This window comes from Lethenteron reissneri, chromosome 13, assembly GCF_015708825.2.
Source record: "Lethenteron reissneri isolate LAM-NWPU_2019-01 chromosome 13, ASM1570882v1, whole genome shotgun sequence".
Classification (NCBI taxonomy): Eukaryota; Metazoa; Chordata; class Hyperoartia; order Petromyzontiformes; family Petromyzontidae; genus Lethenteron; species Lethenteron reissneri.
The window spans coordinates 3,117,196-3,141,582 of record NC_083791.1 but is presented as its reverse complement, the minus strand read 5'-3'; the positions used below and the strand labels follow the sequence as shown (position 1 = coordinate 3,141,582).

General features: G+C 44.5%; 1 protein-coding gene across 1 annotated transcript in view; it reads right to left on the bottom strand.

Annotated features, from left to right (window-relative positions):
* The window catches only part of LOC133342004 (alkaline phosphatase-like), a 63,280-nt gene that overhangs the window by 16,432 nt on the left and 22,461 nt on the right, over nucleotides 1-24,387 (bottom strand). The window contains 5 exon segments of the mRNA XM_061550863.1: nucleotides 545-679; nucleotides 3,369-3,573; nucleotides 10,996-11,080; nucleotides 11,082-11,166; nucleotides 20,170-20,347. Of these exon segments, the coding sequence (XP_061406847.1) occupies nucleotides 545-679; nucleotides 3,369-3,573; nucleotides 10,996-11,080; nucleotides 11,082-11,166; nucleotides 20,170-20,347 (688 nt within the window).

Here is a 24,387-nt window from a genome sequence, read left to right as displayed (position 1 = left end):
AGGTTAATTAGTTTGTTATTTATATAATATTATTTATTTATTTCTCTATGTAATAATATGCCTGTTCGCCTGTCTGTCAACGCACCAGGATATGCAGGAAAAGAAAAACAAGTTTGGCCGGGTGGCCGAAAGGGTCGGGGGTTGGAGGGGGATGTTGGGGGGGGGGGGATATGAGATGGACAGAAGGGGTTGATTGGGCTGAGATGGAGATGGAGGAGCTGATGACCTCAGAGACACTGGGGTGTTGGGCAGAGGAGTACTTATGTCACGCAAGATTGGGGTAATGTTGTGAGGAGGGGAGGCAAGGTGGCAGAGAAGTGTGATGACGTCAAGAGGCACTGGGGAGGTGAGGAGAGGTGTGATGACTTCCTGTTCCTGCTAGTTATTATAAACATATTTGCCACTAACTTATTGCACAATATGGAATTGCCTGTGAGATGGCCTGTCTGAATGTATGTTATTGTTGCATACAGTAAAGCACTGTGTATAAGTAATGAAAACAAATAGTATTAATACATATTCAAAATAATAAAGAAAATAAAACCTTCAACAAAGAGGAAAAAGCCATGCTTGTTCTTCTGCAGGATCTTCAGACTCTTTTCCACCATTTCTACCAGGGACGGGTCATTCCGCTCGAGGTGGCTGGGAGCCCATCCCATATGTCCCGGCTCAAAGAGCCCTGGAAAGGGAAACGCACAACACTCCTTTCCATTATTGACATTATGACAAGTTAAGGCAACTCAATAAATTCCCACACTGGGACATCTGGGAGATCTGTTGCAGAGATCATTGGCGATGTATACCAACATATGGTCACCATTATGCATGCTTTAGCCAAAACTGATTTCTCTCATTCCTCCTTCCTTTCTTCTTTGCCATCATCTTCTGTTCTCCGCTCTTTCTCCACCTACCTTGCATAGCTCTCTAGTTCCTCTTGCATTTCCACATATGTTTAGGGACTACAGATTGATATATCTTACTTGTGTCCTCTCACTCGTATTACTGTTCCACCAGACTTTTATATGTTTTTGTTGCTTAAAAGCCTAAAATAAAAGATAAAGTCCTGCTGTGTGTGTATACTATATAGAAAGCATGGGCCAGCTTTAGACGAGTTTATTTTTCCAAAAATACATTTGTTAACTTCACAAATCCTAATCTCACCTTTTTCATCACAAAATATTCTCTAGTCAGATTGGTGTAGTGCTCTTGACAGATCAAAATGTGAGAATAGTTGTGAAAGGGGAGAGGAGAATAGACAGAAAACTGCAAATTCGACATGCCATGTCGACTGGTGAAAACATGTGTGAATGGCTAGAACACATTGCTATTAAGGATGTTAGCCAATGGACGAGAATAGTGATTGATTGGTGGCCAAAGGAGGGAACATGTCCTAGAGCACAACTACCTCAGAGATGGAGGGATGAGATCAGGTCATGGGTTAGAAGCCAGAGGGATTGTGGCGTTGTTGATGGCAGTTTATTTATGTGGGTGAATGTGTGCGGTGATTTAATCTGGCTACAAAAGGCTCTGCGGCAAGTCTGGTCATATCACAATTGAAAAGTTCCAAGTTAAAATTCCATTCATAGCTCAGCTCAGCCAACAATCCTACTATGGTCGATAAAATAGGTAGTAATTTGTGAATGCATCCCTGCTATGATGTGGAATTTCTACAGCTGGCTCAGGATTGCCAATGTACATGACATAGCTCCAATGTTAAATTGAACATTTGAACCATTTGACTTGACTTGATTGGTATCGTTGTTAAATATTTTACACTTACATTTTGTTTTTCATTCTTCACCTGAAGACGGCTGCTTGCGTTGTAGCCGAAACGTCGTGAGAATTATTTTATTATGTTTTATTTTTATTATTTTATTACTTCCCTTCTACGTGACTTTACCGAAAGAACCAAGAAGACTTACATTTTTTGTTATATACTAAGGCTTACTCTTTGGTTCTTTCGGTAAAATCACGTAGAAAGAAAATAAATAAAACAATAGAATACGACGTTTCGATTGCAACACAAGCAGTCGTCATCAGGTAGAACTAAATTTGAGAGAGAGACAAAACACAGAAACGGAGACACACAGACAGACACACACACAAGCAGAGAGAGACAACACAGAGACACACAGAGAGAGACACACAACATAGACACACAGAGACCACTTACTAAGGCTTAAATACTGATTACATTGTTAATTATGGTTAAACAAAGACATTCAATATAACTGATAACATCTAATACGTTACTCTTTAACTCTCGGTTCAATGAGAAGAGAGGAAAAAATACAAATGTATGTGCAGCTTTTGTGATCCATGTCAAGGGAAATAATTTGGCTTAAGGATAATTTACAATTGTTGGCAAAAGAATGAGTAATATGGATTAAAGTTTCCCCATGGCAGGTGTTGGCTATAGATTAAATGAGAAGCATCTGCTTACATTATTTTCACACTTCTGGTCAAGAGTAAAAAAACGAAATTAAGCATGAATTCAAATGTGATCATGTCTAGGCTCTCCAGGAGGCAAGGAGACATTGTAAACGCGACAAGGGAGCTGTCTGCCCTGAAGTTACCAATGACATGAAACAACCTAGATCATGGTTTTGAAATGCTTTTTCACGAGGCTTGACTTTTTTTTCTTTCACGGAGGGCTATTCAAATTCAGGAAGATATCACCATCGCGCGGACACACTAAACAATAGACGACATCCCAGAGGAAGGGGAATACTCTGCGGATTATTGCCAACAGCTGTGCCAATTCACAAAGGCAGCGACTTCACATGTGAGCGGCATAACTGCTGATTGCAGAGCAATATGACGCGCGTAGGGCCATTATTAATGAAAAAGAGTTCTTCTCGTGACACTTTTGCGTACAATAAATCTCCATGCGACAGATTTATTTGGAATTGGGAATTAATATTACCACGCTCGTATTAGGTTAGCAGGATGTAGCAGATGTTTCATTATTGGCTTAATAGATAAAGGAAACTATTTGTAAGGTTATACACCGCCGGCTTTATTTTGCATTAATCACACTGGCATGTGTTTTTATTCTCCACTACTTTCCGAACCAAATCACATTAATTGAGAAAAATTTAAAGACGAGTTTGATTTTTACTTGCAAAGATAATTTACATTTAGATGTGTTGATTAAATACACATCTATATTTAGTACAAATGCACTTTAAATGTCAATGCAATTCATTGCATTTCCAGCAATAATTTGTGCAATGTTTTTTTTACCAAATTGACCAGATTAAAACGACTGCTTTAACAATTCTAGGCTTGCAAAATAAAAATAACTGACTCTTCTGCATAGATTTGTTAAGCTTTGGTGTAACTGACCAATATGTTTGAATACATACCAAGCAGGTAATTCGTGTCCTCGGGGTTAATATTTTCAAAGTCCTTCTTTGTCCAAACGTAGTCAGATTTTTTACCCCACGTGCGAGCAAGCCACTCATGCACGAGGTTCCGTCCATCCTGCCTCTTTCCCACGTGCGTCTCTGGGTATTCAGGATCCTTCACAGAGCTCGGGAAAAAATTACTCCGACCGCCACCAAGAATGACCTGCGAACGCACAATGGATGCGAGTTAATACACTGCGTGCATGTTGCGCTCTAAAGAAGCATGCATAAGCGACCCTTGAAGAAGGTGTATCACACCACAAACAGAAGACAAATTTTGTGAAATTGTATGTCCATTGATCCCACTATCACTGGGGTATGTCACCACCCCATGTCAAATAACGAATAATTATAATGCAGTAAAAACGGAACCCGCACGTCCTTTGGACGTGTCCGTCTGCCCGACCCTCCCAGCCAGCCAGCAAAATGTAAAATGTACATAGAGCCCTGTCTCTCCACCTTTATCTTGCCTTCTATATTGTATGTCGCAATTTATATCAATTTCTAGCTGTCTCTGTTTCTCTATTCCCCTGCCCCCTCTTCTAACTCCACTCTATCTCACCCCCTTCCCCTCTCTCTCTGCCTGTTTATATCTCTCGCCCTCACTCTCCTAATTCACATCTCTCCCTTTTCTATCTCAATCTTTCTCACCCCTACTAATCCTCTCTCCCAATGCTTGCCACGTTCCCTCGTCGACTTTCCGTTTTGCTCTCTCTTCTCACCAATTCATGCCCTTTCACCCTCTCTCCGCCCTACTCATATCCGTCTCTTCCTCCTCTATATCCCTATCCTCCCACCCCCCATCTCTCCTCTGTCTTCCTCATCTATCTCCCTCTCCTCCCTCCCCCATGCCTCTATCCTGCTCCTTCAACCCTCCCCCTCTATTCTCTTGCATTTGCACGGGATCCACGGGTGGATGGGGGGGGGAGATGCGTGACGTTAGCACGCTGTGGGTGACACCATCACACAGACACGACCGTAGACCGTACCTACCGTGCACGCGCAGCTGGGCGAGCGTCACCCAGACGGACAGGAGTCCAACCAGATTATCGAGCCAGAAAAATTAAAGCTTTGTTCTAAGAAAGTATGATAAGTAAGAATCAAACGTAAGTTTGATATTCACAATAAAGTTTTTTTTTAGGTTAGATCGCATAACTGTAAATGTATCGTTAAACCCGCCACCACCCAACACAGACAATTAGTAAGATTTGCGACGTATACAAAACATGCCAATCAGTTACTACTTCAGCACACCGGTGTGTTGGAGAGTAAACCCACACCATATACAATTCGAGAACGAAGTTTTGCTCGCGATTACAACCAGTTTCATTAGGCGATTAGCCAGATTCAAACCCACGACCTCCTGCAATCTAGGAGAGGTAGTTAACATTTCACCACCGCGGCGCCTAATTCAGAGACCCCTCTCTGAAACTTCAGAGAGATAAGTCTCTAAATGGATCATATAACTGTATTGTGTATGGCCATCGTCCACATTTACCCTCGACAACCCATTGTATTATTTTGCATGGCTTATGTAGAGCATCTACAGGTGACCCATAATGATTGCACAACGACACATACAGTGATCCCCTGCTGATTTTGTACGTTTGCCCACTGACAAAGAAATGATCAGCCTATAATTTTAATGGTAGGTTTATTTGAATAGTGAGAGAGAGAATAACAACAACAAAATCCAGAAAAACGCATGTCAAAAATGTTATAAATTGATTTGCATTTTAATGAGGGAAATATGTATTTGACCCCCTCTCAATCAGAAAGATTTCTGGCTCCCAGGTGTCTTTTATACAGGTAACGAGCTGAGATTAGGAGCACACTCTTAAAGGGAGTGCTCCTTATTTCAGTTTGTTACCTGTATAAAAGACACCTGTTCACAGAAGCAATCAATCAATCAGATTCCAAACTCTCCACCATGGCCAAGGTCAAAGAGCTCTCCAAGGATGTCAGGGACAAGATTGTAGACCTACACAAGGCTGGAATGGGCTACAAGACCATCGCCAAGCAGCTTGGTGAGAAGGTGACAACAGCTGGTGCGATTATTCACAAATGGAAGAAACACAAAAGAACTGTCAATCTCCCTCGGCTTGGGGCTCCATGCAAGATCTCACCTCGTGGAGTTGCATTGATCATGAGAACGGTGAGGAATCAGCCCAGAACTACACGGGAGGATCTTGTCAATGATCTCAAGGCAGCTGGGACCATAGTCACCAAGAAAACAGTTGGTAACACACTACGCCGTGAAGGACTGAAATCCTGCAGTGCCCGCAAGGTCCCCCTGCTCAAGAAAGCACATATACATGCCCGTCTGAAGTTTGCCAATGAACATCTGAATGATTCAGAGAACAACTGGGTGAAAGTGTTGGGGTCAGATGAGACCAAAACGGAGCTCTTTGGCATCAACTCAACTCGCCGTGTTTGGTGGAGGAGGAATGCTGCCTATGACCCCAAGAACACCATCCCCACCGTCAAACATGGAGGTGGAAACATTATGCTTTGGGGGTGTTTTTCTGCTAAGGGGACAGGACAACTTCACCGCATCAAAGGGATGATGGACGGGGCCATGTACCGTCAAATTTTGGGTGAAAACCTCCTTCCCTCAGCCAGGGCATTGAAAATGGGTCGTGGATGGGTATTCCAGCATGACAATGACCCAAAGCACACGGCCAAGGCAACAAAGGAGTGGCTCAAGAAGAAGCACATTTAGGTCCTGGAGTGGCCTAGCCAGTTTCCAGACCTTAATTCCATAGAAAATCTGTGGAGGGAGCTGAAGGTTCGAGTTGCCAAACATCAGCCTCAAAACCTTAATGACTTGGAGAAGATCTGCAAAGAGGAGTGGGACAAAATCCCTCCTGAGATGTGTGCAAACCTGGTGGCCAACTACAAGAAACGTCTGACCTCTGTCATTGCCAACAAGAGTTTTGCCACCAAGCACCAAGTCATGTTTTGCAGAGGGGTCAAATACGTATTTCCCTCATTAAAATGCAAATCAATTTATAACATTTTTGACATGCGTTTTTATGGATTTTTTTTGTTGTTATTCCGTCTCTCACTGTTCAAATAAACCTACCTATAAAATTATAGACTGATCACTTCTTTGTCAGTGGGCAAACGTACAAAATCAGCAGGGGATCAAATACTTTTTTTCCCTCAAATGTACAATATGTGCTGCTGAAATGAGATGCACAGTTAAATGCCCCACCCTTCTCATGGCGGGGTTTGTCTAATCCAGATTAGCCTTGTTTATCACACTTTAGCTAAATGACTCTCATTTACATTAGAAAATTATAATATCACGTAAATTGTAGTTTCATAATTGTAATATATAAAGCTAATGAAACCCGCCCTTAATGAGAGAATGTGGTACCCCCGTTAAAAATAATAATTTTATCTGCCTTCAATAGTAAATTACATGGTGAAATTAATGATGGATGGTTCTGTATGTGAAATTTACGTTAATGTATTAAATATATCTGCCACACTTGAGTTGAGCACTGAAAATTCAAGAATTGCATTTTTTTTATCACATTGGCATTCATTAATCATGATTAGTTACAAGACATCTTAAAATGTTTAATAACGTTTCTTTCCCAAAATATAATACATTCTTAATTAACTATGTGAAATGCTAGGTTTCCGTGATACTTTGATAAGTCTCTTTAAACAAACAAATGGTATTCATCATATTGTCATTTTACGTGACACCGTAATGTCACAGAGTTTTTCATGTTAAAATCTGTAGCATTATTTCAAAATGTGATAATATGACCCGGAGAATATGTCGCAACTTAATGAACAAATGCATGACTGGGCAGACACCCGAACATTTTGTAATTAATGACGCCCAATAAAGTACGGATATCGCAATGTGTAAAAATATCTGGAGCATATTATATATCAATAGCTAATATACCAGTATGAATGTAGTTAACATTTTTCATAACTCCAAATTGTATTGTAATTGTGCTTATCAGCATCACAACGGGAGATGAAGACATTTTATGAAGAAATTATTACATGAAGCAGTGGATCGCCTTGTATCAGAGAATACCTCTTTCGACATGACGACACCCCCAACACTACGGTATATCTGCATTTACTCCAATAGACCTCAATATCCACACTAGGGGCACAATCTACATATGCTCTGCCAGGACTGTCACGTGTAAATGAAATTAAAAAATACGTGTTCATCGAGGCAGTTACTGATGACTATGATCAGACCACCAGATGACTATAATTTTGAGAACAGTATTTTGCCTGCCCAGATTTAAACCCTGGAACACAGCGGTGTTGTTAGAGTGCTTGGCATGGGATGTGAGCTTCAGAGGCACCTGGCCACCAGCGTGGTGGCGCTTGTTGTTGTTGCTTCAAAGCCAGCAAAAGGAGGTTAACTTTTTGCAGGATCATTGGCATCGAATTAAGCTTCAGGAAATCAGATTCCATGAAATGGTCAAGTATCAAAGCTGTAATTTAGCCTCTCGCACCCCTGGGGGTACGATATGCCCTTTCTGGGAGTGCGAAACAAATATAGCACGGGCACGTAAGTACAGCTACTTTATTTCATCAAACCTATGTATTATTCACATTATAACAAAAATAAACTAACGATTCAGAACCAAAGGGGTGCAGGCTGCAGCAAATGTTGAGAGCCACTATTGTAGGGGGATCGTGTTGCCCCCTTGTGCGCATGGCTTTTCTCTGGATGCTCTTATTTCCTCCTACATGTATAAACATGTTAAAATACAAACCCAATGTACGACCCTCCCAAAAAAAGAGTCCTACGTCTCAGTTTGGCTTTCTTGGATAAATAAGTCAACTATTTTTTTTTTTTACAAGTCATTGGTGACCAGGCTGTGACCATTAACTTTCTACATTTGAGAACCCAGTTTATTCATTGGCAGCTATCTGGATTTGAACCCAGACACCTGAGCCACCCATCCACCTTGTATAAGGAGTTTTGTCAATACATTTATCGCAAATATATTACCAGGTGGCTACCAGAACAAAACTGGCAACTCGATGAAGACTGATAAATATTTTCGTCTGATGAATGTTAATATATCCATTTACCAAACCCATTAAAACAATTATCAGGGTCTGGTCTATTCCACCTGTGTTTCAAAAGTTTACTGTTACATTTAAATACAATGTAGCTTATTATGCCATATTCCATACACATGTTTTCTCACTTTAAAATTGATATCTGCAGAGTTGAATTGCGTGCGTAAATCTCCACTTACTCACAAACTGTGACAAGCCTGCGGCTTAAAAACGGCGAAAATCCCAAACAGACAGCTTTGAATTTAAAAATTGATAGTTATAAATTAGCAACTGCAAGTATGGTGAAGTTTTGACAGATGTAAGCACACACATGTCATTTTGAATGTTTTATTTATTTGATATAGTTGTATTATTTAATCTTATATATACTACAGTTTACTAAAAAAAATACACCTAGCTCATTGCATATAACACGTACCAGCTGGTAGGTAGGTATTGGAATCCTTCAGTTACCTTTCACAATAATTACTCTAATTAAGATGGATCAGAAGTAATGTGGCTTTGTGTACCTAAATTTGTGAAATTATTGTTCAATTCCCAGGTTTCTGCATGTTATGAAAATGTGTTCCATTAACACCGATTTTGATTGGCTCAGCCGATTAACTGATGACGAGACAAACATTCCAGTGGTTCAGACCTGCTCAGTAATTACGGTGCCAAACAGGCATTGGAAGCACTTGCGACAACAATGCATTTAAAACTCCACAGCTTAACGACAACTCTGATCAAAGTCTGATGAGCTGACTAGAAGTGACCGAAAGACTCTGCCAAAGTGATTTGTTTGTCAGAAAAAAACAAATCCATGCGAATGGAATAATGGGAAAAAAAACTATCAATAAGTATACATAAGGGTGATGGAGAATGGAATTACAAGAACAGCACAAACATATATTGGGATCGTTTACATGTCACAGCAACCTGCTCTGAAACCACATTAACAAACTAGAAAAGCCCAAATGATGCTTATATTACATTGTGTGATTATCGGGGTCTGTATCGCATGCTGTAATTATGTCATCATGCAATTGGGTTCGGTATTGGGATATTTGGTAAATTATTTTTCCAAGGAGTTTTTTTTATACGTGGAATGAATGTTGTGAAACTCAAGTGGATGAGAAGATACCCCCCTCCTATCCCATCTGTACAGATGAGCCAAAACTCACTTGCCGTTATGCCATCTCCTGGTCTTCTTCCAACTGAGGATGTTGGGTACATGATAACCTACGTCGGGTCCACCAACCATCTCTCAAAAGCACAGGCATGCACCACTATGCCCATAAAATCAGGCACATATACTGTAATCAATACTGTACTTACCAATATTGGGGGGACATTATACAACACTGCATGTAGTTCGCCCTAAGTTTGGTTCCATGTCTATTGATGGCTCTGTAAGACCTGTAGCAGACCATGTGATGGTATTTCTAGATTTGAAGTTTTCGTGACTGCAAGGATCCATACTCTTTGGTTCTTTCGGTAAAGTTACGTAGGTAAAAAAAAATCGCGACGTTTCGGCAGCCTACTTCAGCAACTGTTTTTGCTGTGGTTGTCCCACCTGATGACGGATGCTTGTGTTGAGTCTGAAACGTCGTGATTTTTTTTTGAACCTACGTGACTATACCGAAAGAACCAAAGAGCATGTGATGGTATATTTTATTTACGAGTCTTTAAAACCCTCCCTACCAGGAGTGATCAGTGGTGGAAATCCAATGGATGCAGTTGTCTCATCTTCATTGAATCAACATAGCAATATCAATGTGACTGAAATGTTGCGCTATACAATAACATACAGAGCAGAGCTACGATTAAGGTTACAGAATCTATATTTGTACATTTGTCCATCATGAGCTGCTCACGTGCTTTTTGTTAATCACTTGATATTCTGTTCATACCGTGTTTAAATCATAGACAGGCTTTAAAAACAATTCACACATAATCAACGCAACACTTATCACTAGCTGTCTAATAATTAAAACATATGTAATTGTTTGGATTATATCCATTGCCTGAAGCATCAGGACATTTCTATATATTAAGGATGTGATACTGATTTTCAGATTAATCTGATTGCTCTGTAAGATCTGAAAATACACAAAGCAGGCATAGATGCGAAATTTCAGATGATTAGATTGTTTTTTCTGAAAACATAAGATCACACGGTACATTTTACCTCTGCAAACATGAAGATACAGGACATTATATTCTTCTAAATTATCCAAAACTCCAAAACTAAGAAAACTATCGAAAATTGCCCTTAACATCCCAAATCGGAAATATTTTAATTTGAAATTCATCCTTACTGTATACATGAGTGATGTGTTTGGATGTGAAATTCACGTTGTGTGAGTTAAACTTTTCTGGTTGAATACTTTTTTTTATTGTAAGAAATTTAGTATCTCGGCTCAATTTTCAGTATTTTTTTTATTCATTAGAAATTATGAACGCAATCCGAGTGTGTATATTTATTTCAGTTCTAAGGCAGTGTATGCAGAAACAGCTCCATCACCTGAATGTGCTCGCTGTGCTGCAGCAGCTGTGTGGCCAAGTCCTGGCAGCCGAGGTCACGTGCAGAGGGCCGGTACGTGGTGCTCCCATGCGCGGCTGGGCGAGTGCCCGTACAGCGGTGCCGGGGTTGCGTGCGTCACCCGTGCCGTGCTGATTAGCCCCGTTGTCTTCCCTGAACATGCCACGTACAAGCACACGCTACACACTAGCGGCATGTAACATACGAGCGCACGTCGAATACTTCTTCTTTCTTATGGCATTGTGAAAAGCAACAGTTTTTATTTTTTTCTTAATAATCGTCATAAATGAACGCAAAGGTTCCTCATCCAGTCCAATGATGTGGTTGATGCAGTGTGGATTTCACCGATACCACCAGGATGTACATGGATGGAGCATTCATCGGTGGTGTGCTTGATGGTTTGAACTTCTTCACAGTCGCAATTGGGCGATTCTTTGATCTTCCATTCATGGAACGTATCTGCCTTGTTGTGTTTGAGCACGGTTCAGCGTGGTCCATAGTTGTCGTGGAAGAGAGAATCCCGGTACTTCCACCGTCAGATCATGAATGATGTTTTTGTTTGCCTAGTCCATAGCCGCCCATGATTCAAACCACCGAGTGGCGGTCGGATGTTGGCTGGAGTGATATTCGCCAGCACAGGAATACACGGGAGTAGAGTCGACTTTAGGGAACCGTTGATGATACGAAGCACGTTGTTAATTTAGGCATCGACAAGGTTCGTGTGAGGGCGTGCACCCTACACCAGGGCACAGTACTCTGCAGTGGAGTGAACAAGCGCCTGTGTCGATATCTTCAACGTGCTGGCATCGCTTGCCCATGTTGTTCCTGCAAGTTTGTGAATAATATTCACTCGTGCTTTCGTTTTACCTTTAGCTTGTTTGGGGTGGTGATGAGAGTTAAGCGTCCGATTCAGGGTAACTCCTAGATACCGAGGGTGGTCATCCTGCTTTAGCTTCGCCCCACAGAAGTTAACGTTCAACGTTTTCGAAGCTTGTCTGTTGTTCAGGTGGAAGGCGGAGATGACGCTCGTCGATGGGTTAGGCTTAAGGTGCCAATTCTTGAAGAATTTCTTCCAGAGTCTTCAGATCTTTTTCGAGGACAGCCTCAATGTCCTCCATTTTCCGTGCTTGAGTTGCGAGTGCGATATCATCCGCTTTTGTGAACTTACGACAAGATGTCGCTGGAATGTCGCTAGTAAAGAGATTGAACAGCGCCAGTGCCATAACTGACCCCGTCGGGAGTCCATTTTCACTCTTCGTGAGCTGCTGGCAGCTTCACCAAGGTGAACCATCGGTTGCTCAGCATTTCGGTGATTCGTCTAATTGTCGGGTGGAAAGGCACGGCTTTCGCAAGCTTCAGCGGGAGTCCCTTCCACCATACGGTATCGTAAGCTGAAGAGAGGTCGATGAAAGCTGTTACTTGTTAAGGCAAGCACCTGGTTGCAACAATTTCGACCAGTTATAAATCATGCTTGTTCCTGGGAACTATTTCCTCAAGCGTGGGCATCAGCCTTTTGAGCAGAAGCAGCTCCATTAGTTTGTCGCAGACGCTAAGTAGGGAGGGAGTTTTGAGCATCCAATGCGTCCTTGCCTGGTTTCAGAATGGCTATTATTCTTGACTATTTGCACTCCTTCAGAACGATGCTTGTGGAATGGATGTTAGTGAAGAATGTGGCTAGCCATTTTCTTGCTCTTGGTCTCAAGTTATTGATAAATTCTGGATACATATCGTCAAGACCTGAGGCTTTCTTGCATTTCAACTGGGCAATACCGGCACCTACTTCCACTGAGAATGGACGGAAGAATTCAGAGGTTTCTTGGCAGTTATCTAGCGTGCAACAAAGTTATTATTTGGGTCTTTCGGTAAAGGCATGTAGATAGGTTCAAATAAAATAACAAAATAACAAAAAATACGACAATTCGATCGCAACACAAGTGGTCGTCATCAGGAAAAGGGGGGGGGGGGGGAACCAAAAAATGTGAATTCCTGCAGTCACGAATGCTTTAAGTCAAGATGCAATAAAGTTATTTGTAGACTTGCCATCTTATGCTTTTGTCGATTGAAGTTCGTGAATTGTTTATAAGTTGCCTAGCAATCTCGGCAGGACTGACTTGCAGAAGTTGACAGGCTGGCATCGCGGCAACTCCCATCAACCTCAGGAGGCGCCAGGCTTTTCGGCTCGACTTTGCAAAGCCAAGTGCCTCGACTATTTCGTGCCACCTTTCTCTTTTTTGCAAATTCAGTGACTTGAGTAAGGCTTTTGCAGTCTCCTGCTTCTTATCAGCATGGAATTTCCGGAAAAGCTGTTCGCTTTCTGGAGTCCAACATGGAGTGAAGACCTTTCTGAAGCCTCTTGCGATGTTGGCCTTGGCAACTGCCTTGATGAGACCAACGAAGCGAAGGTAATTGACTGCACGTGGAGGTATCATTCCAACTGATTCTTCCAAGTCCGCAGTGAAATTCACCCATTCCGCTGATCTCAGATTCCAACACGGGTTTGGTACGCAGTGGAAGAGCGGAATCTGAAGACCGATATGGATCACTGCAGGTCTATGATGGCTATTTGGAAAGTCGTCTAGGATTGTTCTCTTCAACGGCATCGGATTTCCGTTCTGGTCCCGAGACACAAAACATAAATCGGGCGTATAGAATTTTTTCCACCTCGCCGACTTGAAAGAACTGCAATCTTTTGCGTCATAGAGCAAGTGTTGGTCTTCTGCCGCTGCCCATGATGTCAGTTGCTCACCAGCTCTATCGTTGGCATTATAGCCCCACAAAGTGTGGTGGCTGTTGAAGTCGCCTATGTGGATGATAGGGTGGCTTGGCTGCAGTAATGCCAGACACGGCCATTCCATACCTGGAGGCTTATAGACATTGACCACTGTCACGTCATTGATCTTGATGGCGATGTAGTGTGGTGAGGTGTGTGGCACGACCTCGACCGTGTTCTTCAGGTCGTTCTTTACACATATTGCAAGGCCATGTTTCGGATGGTGGCTTGCAGAAATGAGAGTGTATCCGATTATCTTTGATCGAGGGCATTGTCAATTCAGATGCGCATCTTCCAGTGCAAGGACGTCAACGTCTTGAAACTGGAGAATCTTCGCGATGTAATCGTATTTCGCACTGGAGAAGCCCTCGATGTTAAGATGCATGATTTGCAGCGACGGACCGACATTCACATTGCTCTGACCTTGTGAAATGATCTCTGGACTGTTGCTTTTCAGGCCGGGATACCTTTGTCAGGCATTCAGCCGTCGGTGTGATGACATTCATTGTGCTTTTGCACGTAGCAGGGAAGACCGAGAGCAGGTTGTCATCTTCTTCTCCATGTCGCATACTAGCAGCATGTAAAATCAAATGTTTCACTCCGGATGACCACTGCAAAGTATGATCTTGTGTTTTGATTATAGTGTGCTGATCTTAAAGGTGCATTGCAAATTTTTGATACTCCTACAGATACTCCTGCTAATTGGTGTTTTACCCTTTTATCTGGCAACAAAACTGACACCTTCTTTACAAGGAGTCATGTTTGCATAGACCACAATACCTGCAATCATAATGCAAACAAAAAACATAACTCTGATAATGTATGCACTGTCCTTGAAGTTGATTGGTCCACACCCGAGACAGCTTTCCTTAGAGCCTAGTCTCACATGGTGTTGGACCAGATGACGCCAAAAGGCGACTCCTTGTAAATAAGGTGTCAGTTTTGTTGCCAGATAAAAGGGTAAAAAAACAATTATCATATTTTTTACTGGCAAATGAGGTTCCAATGGTGATACTCCTGCTGTTATGGAGTGACTCATACAGCCAGCTATGGCTGCAAAGTCTAGTAGTACATTTTATGTATATCGTTTATTGTAAAATTTCAATCACAGTTCCTATGATCACTGTTACGTTGCTTTGATAGTTATTATTGGGTGATTTCGAAAACTTTTTGGTTTAGCCATATTTAATCTAAATTGTCTTATGGTTGTTATTGTTTTACTTACATCGCACTGTGATTTTTGCACACAGCATTGATATACGGTGCTTTTTCTGGAAGACTTTGCTGTTTTTTCCTGGATTTTTCTGTTTGCGCATAGTCACTTTAAGATGTTTCTTGTTCATGTTTTTGTTTGTTGCGGTTGCACCCAATTCAGGAGCCGAATGGCTCACAGGGCTATACCAAATAAATGAAACTGAAAACTGAAATAAATGAAACTGAAATGTTACAGGCGAGCACACATCGCATACTAGCGGCATGTCACATACAAGCACACACTTCACATACTAGCGCGCATCACATACGTGCACACGCCACATACTAGAATCTACCACCTACAAAATGCGCTCCTGTGGCCATCTGGAATGCTCTTCCTTCCGATATTAGGAAGCCACTTGAGGTATGCACTTTCAAATTAAGATTGAAAACAAATTTGTTTAACTGCTTGTTGTGTTTACTTTGTTGTCCTTTCCCCGCACCTCTGATTAGCATGGTTGGCTATGTATGGAGAGAATGAAGTTGAACATAATATATGTGTAGTGTCAACGATTTAGAGACAGAGTTTCCATGAGGCACTTTCTTCATTACCAACTCCCACGGTCTCGTCCACACACTCTCCACAGTAGCTTAGCCTAGCCTGTACACAACACTAGCCGTCTAACACTGACGGCGCTGACTGAGATAGCCAACTTCTATCTTCGTAGCGCAAAATCTAGCGGAGACGTTAAGCGACGACAGGTGACGAGACGACAACAACGACGAGACGAGTCTACTCCCAGAACCGGCAGCCTCGAGCCCCCCGCTCTCGGCTCTTTTTATGCTACCAGCGCGGCCTGGCTCCGCCCTGACCACGCCTCCCTTCTCGAACCCGCTAGCAGGTTCCAGGGGCCTCCAGATAGGGTCCTCCAAGACCCTTACCCTAGTTCCTCCTCTCTGCCAACACACCGTTTCACACCCTCACTGGCGTGTGTATGGTCTGTCCACCACAGTTGCTACTGCTGTCCACCAGCTGGCACTATTGCACTACACATGCAAGCACATGCTACATTTAAATAGGAGGGAGCCCTCCAAACATAATTTATACTTAGGGCCCCAGATGGGTTAGTGGCACCACTGTCTCCACTGCTGAAGAAACAATTCCACAGGCAGATGGGGAAGTGGCTCAGGAGGGTAATAGAATTGTCAGAGCGCTAAGTTTATGTCAGAAAATGAATAAATCAGTATATTTAAATAGCCTTAAAATGTTAACATTTTACATATTGTATAAAGTAGTCGTAAAGTAAAAGTAGCCTGACGTTCAAACACCACTGCTAATGAAAAAGGATATGTTAATTAAAGTTTATTTTAACCAACTAAGAACTCAAGATACCAGGATGTCTCATTGGTAAGAATGAACCTGTGGCATTAATATGCAAGTAAGGGGCGATTGAGTAATTTGCGGTGTAATTTTGGAAATTTGGCAAATTTGGACCTCGATTCCGGCACACAGCCAGCACACAATGGCCCTGCTCTTGCGAATTACATCAGGGGCTCTTTGACTTTCACTTTGAAGCAGACGGCGTGCAGTATTATGGTTGTTACAGCCGCAGTAATAACCAGCATGGTCGCTGGATTCGCGTCACCTCCGTGGTTTTGAAGCATCCTTTAAAAAAATATATAACCACTATTTCACCTGAAATGGCTTCAAAAGGTCATCGGCTAAATATCGAATTAATATTTGTGCCATTTGCTTGTATTTTAGTTTTGTTGTCACGATATTTATTTAATCCACTCCCAACAAACGCTTCAAGGATGCTTTGTGGCTGCGGAATTTTGAAAGGGGTTGATGTTCTGGTCCATAGGTGAAAGTAAATATTATTTTTAATTCCCCACAAGATACAATTTTATTTATTTCCATGGACTTGCCTTCTGCTCTGAAGCAAAAACAATCACAGGAAACACTCGCCAATTTTATATTTTATCCATTATAAGTTTGTGTTCAAATGCAATTATGCCTGGTATAGCAGACTAGGAAAAGGCATTTTTTTTTCAGTGGATATTCATGCAGTCATCCAGGTTCTCACAAACTGAAGGCTTTATAATAATAATAAAAAATATTAAACATTGAACAGTTTTACTGAGATTGAATAAATTAACCAAATATAAAAGAGCAGTCAAGGAAGGTGATGATACCCTCCTACGAAGGCTATAATTGGATTGGAGAAATAAAGGCAAATAAGTGGTAAAAGTGGAGTGGGTATTGTTAGCGTAATCAGCCGTCACCACTACTGACCTGGTGTAGCGCCAGCCATGGGTCAACAGGGAGCAACAGCGAGTCCGGCCTGTACTAAGTTATGCCGTTAGGCCAGGGAACCCAGAGGGTGGTTGAGAACCGGATTATGCAATAGTCCAGCTCCCTCCAGAAGGTTCTAGAGAGTAGGCGTGGCCAAGGGCAGAGTGACCCTGGGAACTGTAGAAAAGCCGGACCTCTGAACGGGTTTGCCAGTCGTCGTCAAGCTGAAGATCTGAAGAGCCAGCCTAGAATAGGACCCTGGGAACCCCCGGACACGACGTCCTTCTAAAGGGCGGGACTGAGTGGGCCAGTGGCTGGGACCCGAGGACCTTGGCTGGGTCGGGTCAAGCTAGCCTCCCCAAGGTCCCCCTAGCCGGAGGGCTGAGATATATAAGGATCGTCCCAGTGAGTAGGACACGCTAGCCTGGAGGCTATACCCCTTTGTGTCAGGAACCTTGTGTTATCGTTACAAATTAACGTGTTGCCGCCAGACAAGACTGAGTCTCCATCATTACCACTACAAAAGTAATACATATTTCCGATACGCTGATGACACATTTTACAACAAAAGGTGATGAACTAAAGGCATTGATTGAAAAAAAAACCTTAACAGCAACAAAGTGGAGCCGAAGATCGAGTATGAGCAAAACAAAAGTTACGTACAAAAGCACTGGAAAAAAATAAATAATTGGGGCGAGAAAGCATGTATAGCTCAATCAATTATGAGGTAAAACAATAAAATGTATGAATAAGTAGATAATCGAGCGCAGGATAGAGTGGTTTGGGAACTTTTATTTATTTATTTGATAATTAACAGAAACAGACTGATGTGCCTGGTGAAAATGCTTTTCAATCAGTGAATATTGTGTGCTCTTCTTCTTGGTTCTTTCGGTAAAGTTATGTAGAAGGGAAATAATAAAATAATAAAAATAAAACATAATAAAATAATTCTCACGAGGTTACGGGAGACAGCGTCTGAATGCTGTCTCCCCGACAGACCTGGTCTTCACCTGAGGACGGCTGCTTGCGTTGTGGCCGAAACGTCGTGAGAATTATTTTATTATGTTTTATTTTTATTATTTTATTATTTCCCTTCTACGTGACTTTACCGAAAGAACCAAGAAGATGAATCCCTGCAGTCACGAAAGCTTTAAATCGAAATTGTGTGCTCTGACATATAAATCGGAAACATGAACTCTGACAGAGAACACGGGCAGACATCGGAAAGGTTTTCAAAGAGACGTGTGCTGGAAATGACACTGAAAAAGGAGCACATGCAAATTAGAGAAAATGTTGATTGCGAAAATGCTGAGCGTGCTTTGCTCGGGTACATTGCTGTAAGGAGTGATGGCTTATAGATGGGAGTGGTGGCAGAATGGCAGCCAAAAGAGAGAACACACATTAAGAGGATGACCACTTTGGGGACAGAGTGATGATGCATATGTATTTTTAACAACAATGCTAATCGGAGGTACAATATATAATGTGGCATTGTAGGGACCGATAGGGATAGCAACGATGTGGAAGACCATCACCCAAAAGTGGATAGATCATGGCTACTGCTGATAATGATGAAGTTGGTGTTAAAAAGGACGGTTATTTATTTTCGGTTTATGTTTGCAAATAGTGCTGTCTCTTCAATATTTGGATATCTGTGAAAAAAGAGCTTCAGAGCTCATCAGATTCCTCTGTATAAATGTGCACTAAATTGCACTCGTTCATTGCGAACGCTTGACACTTTATCCATGTGAATGGCATTGTTCAAAGGTAGGGAACATGCCAAATTGTTACTGTGTAGCGTTTCAATAAAAAAAAATGTACACCCCTACTGTGGGGTGAAGGGTTAACTTTGAGCAGTTATTTTCTTTAATATGAAGCATACATTCATAAATGAATGTTTAGTTTCATGGGAAATTGCACATGCTATTCCATTCGCCAGCAAACATTGAATATTCTGAGACGTTCTTTAAAAAGTGTACGACTGTGCACATGATTCAGGGCTAAACAGTAGCATAATATGATATCTTGAGTTAGGACGAGACAGCTCTGTAAACACACAGATTTTTATTCAGGTTTGTGCACACTAAAATAATACCACCCAGCTATGTAATGGTGAGCACACTGGACATGCAGACACAACACTTGCATTGCTTGGAGCTGGTTACTTCAGAATATTGCATAAGCAAAACTTTAGTAACTTTTTAAAATATTACATGTATCAAATGAGTGTTGGATAACATGAGACAACCATGAATTAGAATGAGCTGATGTGACATTTTTTGGTGTGGACATTACATCTGGTATATTCTCCAAATAATACAATAATGATGAAAGGTGAACGTGTCTCCATGCACCGTGCTCAAATGAAAGTTGGATGTTCCTGAGTGATTGGTAGAAATTCCTGATTCCTATGGTGGGGATCAGTCTCATAGGGTAATCAAAACATAATTGAGTCAAATAGTTCTAGTGTTTGGCTGCTTTATCAGGGAAGATGTAGAGTAGTGCTCATCTGTTGCCAGAATTGAAATGCCTAGTGTCAGACCGAGTCCATATTCAGGGCAAGCATTACATATTACATTTAAATGTTTTTGTTTTATAGCTTGCAGATATATAAAATGACAAGATGTAACCCAAGTCGCCCTTTGCAAGAGGCAATACTTCATGTGCTTCAGTGAGTTTATTTCATATGGTTACCGACCGATGATAATAACAAATAACACCAGTTAATGCATTTAATTATTTTCTTGACATTTCCATAAGGAAGTAAAAGCGTAGTTTTTTGGCCGTGCCCTGCATTTTTCCCATAAGGGACCAAGGGGCGTGCATTCACACATTCACGTATTTCCTCGCTCGTGCATGTTTGCATCTCGGGTGCGCCTTTGCCGCGCAGCGGTACCTGTTTGAGCCGCCAATTTGAGGATGGAGTCGGCCTGGGTCTGGGGGCTCATTGTGCCACAGTCTTCGAACTGCACACTGTGGGACACCCCGATGGTGTTGGCGTTGCTCTTTATCCCACACAGCAAGGCTGTGGCCGTACACGCAGACTCGGGAACTTGCCTGTCCACACAGTATGTCTGCGAGGAAATAATTGATGAATACAAATGCTATATTTCTTATATGAAGAAATTTTTTTGTTTAAAACAGAAAGTATAAACGTGACGTTACAGGGCACATCTCAGTTACATACAGTTTTGTGGATTCTTTAAATGTTATGCAACACTGTATTTTCAACAACATAAATGTGTTGATTCACTCTTCAACACACCGGTGGGCTAAAGTAGTGAACTATTTGTCTTTTGTTAACGTGACACATTTTTTACTGTTTGGCCGTGTCGGGTGATGGAGAGTTACGACACATGTGTAGAGGTGTAATTGCGCATGTCTACGAATGTTGAGGTGTGATTATGCATGGCCACGGATGGCCAACAAACACAAGGGGCGGGGTTACGGCCGTACACAAGGGTGGCGCTCGCACCGACGTCCGCATGTGTATCCCCCACGGGCCCCCCCCTTGGGGGCAAGTCCTATAAAAGGTGATGAGCCGAAAGGCTCGGGAGTCGGGACTCAGCTATAACCAGAGAAGACGGAAGACCAGCTAGTGTAGGCCCCAGAGCTCCCCTGGCTCGCTGTCCTTATAAGGGCCGACCAGGGCAAGCCGGTGGCGTGGCCCCGAGAGCCCAGACGAAGCTGGTCTGGTGACTCAGGGAGCCGGGATCCCAGCTTAACCAAGCTGGGACAGATAGCCTCCCCTAGTCCCGTAGTGGAGGAATTGGTATAGGTTAGAGGGGTTAGCTGTCGAGAAATCCCTGTAGCCCAGTGACCTGTAAATAACTGTGTTGGTGTAATAAATAAGTGTGCCTCCGATCCTGTCGTCAAGCCTCCATATACTTACTACATCTGGTGTCAGAAGTAAAACGTCCAAACGATGGACACACGAGGGACGACACGTACCAAGGAGTCGGAGATGGAAGACGCCGCGGCCGATTCAACACCAGAGATGGCCGGGGTCGGATCGGAGCAGCCGGGGCCAAGTACGCCCGTGCCGCTACGACAAGAGGGGGGGGATGCGTCGGCTGAAGGACTCCGGCTGGCCCACTCCCGCCTGGCGGAACTGCTCTACGCCGCCGCCGCTGCGTTGGAGGAGATCACGCGGCTGGGGGCTGGAGGGGCAGCGCGGGTCGACGACAGCAGCCGGCGCGCGGCAACGTTTCCCGCCACCCCGACGCGGCTGGCGGTTAAATTTCCCGCCATCTCTACAGTGCGAGCGGACGGCGGGGCCGGCCCGCGTCACGTGACTGCTGAGCGCCAAGCACAAGCCGTGACATCATCAACACCGGCCGGCGCGTCAACATCGGAGCGACCGGCGATGCCATGTGCACAGCCCGCCCACACTGTATCATCGGCGGGGAGCGACGGAGAGCGATCTACAGCCACGGACGTCGCCTTGCAGCAGCGTCTGCCACCTCTGAAAGAATTCGTAGGCGCAGACGGAGACTGGGGCGGCTTCAAGAGACGGTTCATCGCTCATCAGGAGATGGCGAACTGGACGGACGCCGAGGCTCTACGCGCGCTGCCAGCGATGCTGGACAACGACGCCCTGGCTACCCTCACCTCGGCGCCGAGGGAAAAGCGCGCCACCCTACACCTGGCGTTGCAGCTGCTGTCAGCCGTCTATGGGCCGCCTTCGGACTGCAGGCAGCTTTTCCACGATCGGCGTCGGGGCACCAACGAATCACCTCTGGCCTTCCGGACTGCTCTCCTGGCTCTAGCGAAGGCTGCTTTCCCAAGGATGGACGAGGAAGGAGTGGATGCCATGGTGGCTGAGAAGCTGCTGCTACTCGCTGATGAGCTGGACGTCAACGTCCTGGCTCAAGACGACTCAGAGATGTCGTCCCTGCTGGTCGCGCGCCACATCCACGGGGGCTTGCGGTCCCTTCGTCGAAAGGCGGCAAAGGGGGCGGCCAGCCATGCCATGGCGGCTACCGCCCTCCCATCGGAGGAGGTCTGCGGGGTGGAGCGGCGAGGGGAATGGAGAGCGGCAGTACCACAGGCTCGGAATGGACCGAGCCGCCAGGAGCAGCCCAGGACATCGGGGGCGCTCACACGCTGCTACAACTGTGGCCTGCAAGGCCACGTTGCGTCAGGATGCCGGGCTCCCCGTCAGCGCGGGGCGACACCTCGCCAGGACGCCACGCCGTCTCCTCCCAAGCTCCAGCAGAGAAATACGGCGAGTCGCGGCACCTCACACGTTTGGCCCACGCACACATCCGACACACACTCACGCGCCCAACTAAACAAGGCTCCAAATTCCCCATCCGTCGCGCGCGATCGTTCGGTAATGCGGCGGGCGCTCCAACCGGGTCAGTGGTCGGAGCTCGCCCATCGTGTCGTTGCTGCGTCGGCGGGATCTTCGGTCGTGGTCGGTCACATTGATGGGGTAGAGGTGCGGATTTTAATTGACACAGGGGCATCGGCGACCATTATATCTGATTTAATTTATAACATCCTTCCCGTTCAAAGTCGTCCCTTGCTCCCTGTTGACGTGCCGTGCTATGCCGCTAACGGGGGCTCTCTGGGCATTATTGGCCAAATCCGCGCCACTATCTGCATTGGGGACATTAAATTATCCGGGCCTGTTTTGGTTTCCTCCTCACTCGCGGTTCCGTGCCTGTTGGGGACAGATTTTCTGGCCAAAATGCCCATCCGCATCCTTATTGACCAAGGGTGCATTGAGCTCCCATCGGGCCGACGCGTTACATTTCTGTCTTCCCCCACCACGGAGCGTCGGGCGTTTGCCACCGTGCAGGCGCTCGTCACAAAAACTGTGCGCGTGCCTCCGGGGGCTCAGATGCTCGTCCCTCTTAGATTGCGTCGGCCGTTTAATGAAGGGGTTGCGGATCGGGGGGTCTTGTTGGGACCATCTCGGGCCGGGGTAAATGGACCAGATTTGCTCGCGGCTCAGACCATGGTGAGGGGGGATGGGGACCCCTTCATTGCAGTCCTTAATGTGGGATCGCGAACGGCCGTGGTTCCTCAAGGGACCGTGCTTGCACACGCAACGCCGGTACCCTATGAGGAACCACTCGTGGGTCAGGTATCCACCGATCCTCCGTCGCGACCGCATTCGGACTGTGATGACGGTTGGCTGGATGCGCTTTGCGCGGGTTCAGTGGACCTGTCCGACTCGCAGCGCGCGCAGCTGCGAGTTCTTCTGAGCGAATTTGCTGACGTTTTTAGTCAACACAAATTTGATATTGGTTGTACTAAATTGCTGCGACACCATATTGACACGGGTGACAGCGCGCCAATCCGCCAAAATCCCTTTCGGTTGAGTCCCGCCGAAAAGGATCATGTCAAATCGGCTATTGATGACATGCTAGCCGCCGATATCATTTCCCCTTCCAATAGCCCGTGGGGCGCGCCGATCGTTTTGGTGAAAAAACACGACGGATCACTGCGGTTTTGTGTCGACTTTCGGCGTCTGAACAAAATCTCTGTGGCAGATGCGTACCCGCTTCCTCGAATGGATGAGTCGCTCGATGCCTTGGCGGGGGCGCGATTCTTTTCCACCCTCGATTTGCTATCTGGATTCTGGCAGCTTCCTCTGGATGACGAATCAAAACCTAAGACTGCTTTTCGGACACCGCAGGGTCTCTTCCAATTTAACCGCTTGCCGATGGGTTTACATTCTGCGCCGGCAACTTTTCAGCGGTTAATGGAATTGGTCTTGGCAGGGTTGCAATGGGATTCGTGTTTGATTTACTTAGACGATGTCATCGTCTTTAGCAAATCCTTCGAGGAACACCTCCAGAGGTTGCGTGCTGTTTTTCTCAAAATGCGGGCTGCCAATTTGAAATTTAAACCACAGAAGTGCCATTTACTCCGCGAATCGGTGCGATATTTGGGTCACATTGTTGGGCGCTCGGGGATATCCACTGATCCCGCCAAAACGGAATGCGTCAGCTCCTGGCCGACTCCCACCTCTGTGGGAGAGGTCAGGAGTTTCATTGGGTTCGCGTCGTATTATCGGCGATTTGTGGCTGACTTCGCTACGATTGCGAAACCTTTGCATGCCTTGACGTCCAAGGGAGTCAGGTTTCATTGGGGGCCGGAG